The following is a 3,958-nucleotide window of genomic DNA, read 5'->3' on the forward strand; positions in this document are numbered from 1 at the left end:
CGCCTGCCTCTGCCTCCCGAGTGCTGGGATTAAAGGCATGCGCCACCACACCCGGCTAAATGTAAAATTTTTAAAAGATTTATTTATTTATTATATGTGAGTACACTGTAGCTGTCTTCAGACACTCTGGAAGAGGGCGTGATGGTTGTGAACCACCATGTGGTTGCTGGGATTTGAACTCAGGACCTTCGGAAGAGCAGTCAGTGCTCTTAACCGCCGAGTCATCTCACCAGCCCCCGTAAAAAACTATTCTTGAAGTATAAGAGTATAACGTATATGATGGCATTTCCATTCTGAACCGTTTCTCTTGATGGATTCTGCACCTGTCAACTGTCACCCCATCAACATGTTGAACACTCCCAGCCTCCAGAAGCCTTGTTTTTCTCAGACTTTCCCCAAAGGCGCTCCTAATACCGCCAAAGGCTACTTTGGAGATTGATTTTTGTGTGTATGGGCATTTCGCCTGCATGTATGTGTGTCTGTGTGACACATGTGTGCAGTGCCTGTGGAGGTCAGAAGAGGGCGCTAAATGAATCCACGTCCTCTTGAAAAGCAGTTGGTGTTTCTAACTTCTAAGCGACCTCTCCAGTCCCACCCACCACAGAGCACTTTTACAGCCTCTGAACCTCATATAAATGGAATAATATTAGCACATACATCTGGGACAGGAAGATGTCCTGGCCTCTCTGGTCAAGGAATGGAATCAATCTGAGAGCTCCAAGTTCAGAGCACTGACTGTGCTTCCAGAGGACCTGAGTTCAAATCCCAGCAACCACATGGTGGCTCACAACCATCTGTAATGGGATCCGATGCCCTCTTCTGGTGTGTCTGAAGACAGCTACAGTGTACTCATATAAATGAAATACATGAATAAATCTAAAAAAAAAATAATAAGGTAGAGAAGGATTGAGGAAGATACATGATTTCATCCTCTGGCTTATACATGCAGACACACACACACACACACACACACACACACACACACACGGCACATGGGGCACACATACAAACATGTACACACATACAAAGAAAAACAATAGCGTAGAATAATATTTGGCCTGAAATATAACTGGTGTTTCTTTTTTTTTGTCTTTTGAGACAAAATTTATCTATGTAGCCCTGGCTGCCTTTTTTGGCATGTAGGCCAGGCTGGCCTTGAACTCATAGAGATCTGCCTGCCTCTACCTCCTAAGTGCTGGTATTAAGGGTGTGCTACCATACTCCCTTCCTCCTCCTCTTCCTCCTCCTCCCTCCTCCCCTTCTTCCCCTCTCTTCCTCCCTCCTCCCCCTCCTCCTTTCTTCTCCCCCCTCCTCCTTCTCCCTCCTCCCCCTCCTCCTTTCTTCTTCCTCCTCCTTTCTTTTTCTCTTCTTCCTCTCCTCCCTCCTCTCCTCCCCCTCCTTCCCCTTCTCCTCCCCCCTCCTCCCCCTCTTCTTCCTTCTTTCTTCCTCCTCCCTCTCCTCCTTTCTTCCTCCCCCTCCTCCTCCTCTTCTCTGCTCTCTGCTAACACACGTTTTCATCCTCTGCAGTCTGCTGACACGTGAGCGAGCACCATCTGTTGTACTTGCTTTCCTTGGGAACCTAGGTGATTTTTTGTGTTTTTTTAAAAGAGGTGGGGTTTTTTTGTTGTTGTTCTGTTTTCTGTATATGGACATTTTGCCTGCACGTATATAAGTACAACAGTGCCTGCTGTCTGAAGAGGCCAGAAGAGAGCGTCCGATCCCTTAGAACTGGAGTTGCAGCTGCTTGTGAGCTGTGTGGTTGCTGGCGGCCGCTCCTGTCTGGAAGAGCAGCCGGTGCTCTTAACCGCTGAGCCATCTCTCCAGCCCCACCAGCCATCATGTCTAAGACTAGAAATTAACGGGCAGGAGAGGTGGCTCAGTGGTTAAAAAGACTGACTGCTCTTCCAGAGGTCCTGAGTTCAATTCCCAGCAACCACATGGTGGCTCACAACCATCTGTAAGGGGATCTGATGCCCTCTTCTGGGGTGTCTGAAGAAAGCAATGGTGTATTCATATACATAAAATAAATAAATCTAATAAAAAAAGAAAGAAATTAACTACAATATAATTATAGAAGTCAGGGAACGTATCACCAGGATGTATATAACCTGCAGTTCACAGCGCCACCAAGTGTCCCATTCCATCCTTGATGGTGACCTTAGTTAGAGTCAGTACTATGTTTAGTTTTTATGCTGCTGTAGGAGTTTGAATTGTTTATGTGGAGATAACATTTTTATCAAGGAGAACACCTTGAACGGCATGTACTGAGTGAATAAAACAAAACGGGATCAGGTGAGGTCAAAGCCTGGCCTTGCCTGGGGTGTCCAGGTCTAACCGTTTGCTTGTGTTTCTTAATGTGTCCAGGGCAACTGTGAAATCCTGCGATTGGTAGCCCTGGGTGACTGCCGTGCCTATTACAAGTGGGTCTGGCAGCAGCTGGAGCTGCTGGATCACAAGCCTCTGAGAGTTCATGACAATGGTAAGTCACATGGCCACATCTGGCAGTTGACAGCACAGCTGGCTGGGGAAAGGTGTGTCCCCTGGGTCCCTTCCTGGCTCCAGTCCCCAGTGCACAGACTTGTGGACATCTTTTTCTGCTTTGATCATTCTTTTCTAAGATCTGAAGAGTCCTTCCTGCCTGCCGGCCTGGCTGCACCTTCCCTCTGCTGGGTTCTTCTATGGAAGCTTCTCCTCCTGCTTTACACGCCCCATCCCTGTCTCTCCCCAGCTCTGTCTGCTCCTCCCATCTTACCGAATAATCTTTATTCAGAGACATCTTCCAGACTTCTCATGCTGATGCAGCGGTTCCCTCCGCTATATCCCATTTGCGTCTGCTGAATTTGTCTTCTGCCATGTCTGTCCCATTGAAATCATACACTGAATCTGAATTGGTTGTTAAATAGCTGTCTCCCTAGAATTTAAGCTCCAGTTCCCTGGGCCTGTGGCCATCCCAGGCATCTTGTGTGTATTCAGACACTCATGTTGTTGCTCCTGTGGACGGTTTTAGGTATGTCCTTAAGACATGATTGTATCTGTGTATTCTCTGGTGCTAAGTTCATATAGATGCCATGTGTAGCTGCTATCATTCATTGAATTCTGCAGATACCCAGTAGTTTGGCTGTTTATATGTAAGTGTAATTTGTATAAAAGATATATTAGTCAGGGTTCTCTGGAGTAACAGAAATCATAGAATGAATCTCTCTATATGTTTAGAAAGGAGATTTATTAGAATGGCTCACAGGCTGTGGTCTAGCTAGTCCAACAACAACTGCCTATGAACGTAAGGTCCAAGAATTCAGCAGCTGTTAGGTTCACAAGGCTGGGTGTCTAGGCTGGAGTCCCAAAGAAGTAGGCTCAAATGTCAGTCAAGGAATGGTCTTGCTAGTGCAGTGAGAGGAAGCAGGGGGACAAAAGTTCCCGTCTTCAACATCCTTAGATAGAAGGTGTGGCCCAGGTTATAGGTTGATTTTTCCCTCTCTAAAGATCTGAATTAAAGGTGTGTATTCCTATTGAAAAGATCTGGATTAGAAGTGGATCTTCCTAGTTCAAATCAAGCAAAAATTCCTCACTTGTGTGCCCCTCCTTATGGGAGCTTTAGATAATTCCAGATTCTAGTCAAGTTGGCAACTAAGAATTGCTATAACTACAGAGTTTCAATAAGATCCAACTATAGCTCCATTTCAGATACAGAAAGTGGGGCTCAGAGAGACAAGACTTCTGTCTAAGGGTCATACAGAAACTAAGAACGGAGACCTGCAGAATGCGGCCCAGCTCACTGAGAGAAATCCAGGAGCTTCCATGCCCCCCCCCCCCGCCTTGCTCAAAATCCATTTCCTATTGGTTAACATGAACAATGTCAGAAAAAAGTCACTAGGATCTGCCTAAGGTGGTAGCTTCCTGACTCTGGGATCATGTCGGTTCTGTTCACAAGTGTGTGTGTGCGTGTGTGTGTGTGTGT

At 46.3% G+C, this 3,958-nt stretch overlaps 1 protein-coding gene across 2 annotated transcripts in view; it reads left to right on the plus strand.

Moving 5' to 3' along the window:
• Positions 1-3,958, plus strand: part of Cnbd2 (cyclic nucleotide binding domain containing 2) — a 63,309-nt gene that overhangs the window by 42,003 nt on the left and 17,348 nt on the right. For both annotated transcript variants that reach the window (XM_021193389.2, XM_021193391.2), the window contains exon 9: positions 2,365-2,479. In XM_021193389.2, the coding sequence (XP_021049048.1) occupies positions 2,365-2,479 (115 nt within the window). The remainder of the gene's footprint in view (positions 1-2,364; positions 2,480-3,958) is intronic.

This window comes from Mus pahari, chromosome 3 (genome assembly GCF_900095145.1).
Source record: "Mus pahari chromosome 3, PAHARI_EIJ_v1.1, whole genome shotgun sequence".
Taxonomy (NCBI): Eukaryota; Metazoa; Chordata; class Mammalia; order Rodentia; family Muridae; genus Mus; species Mus pahari.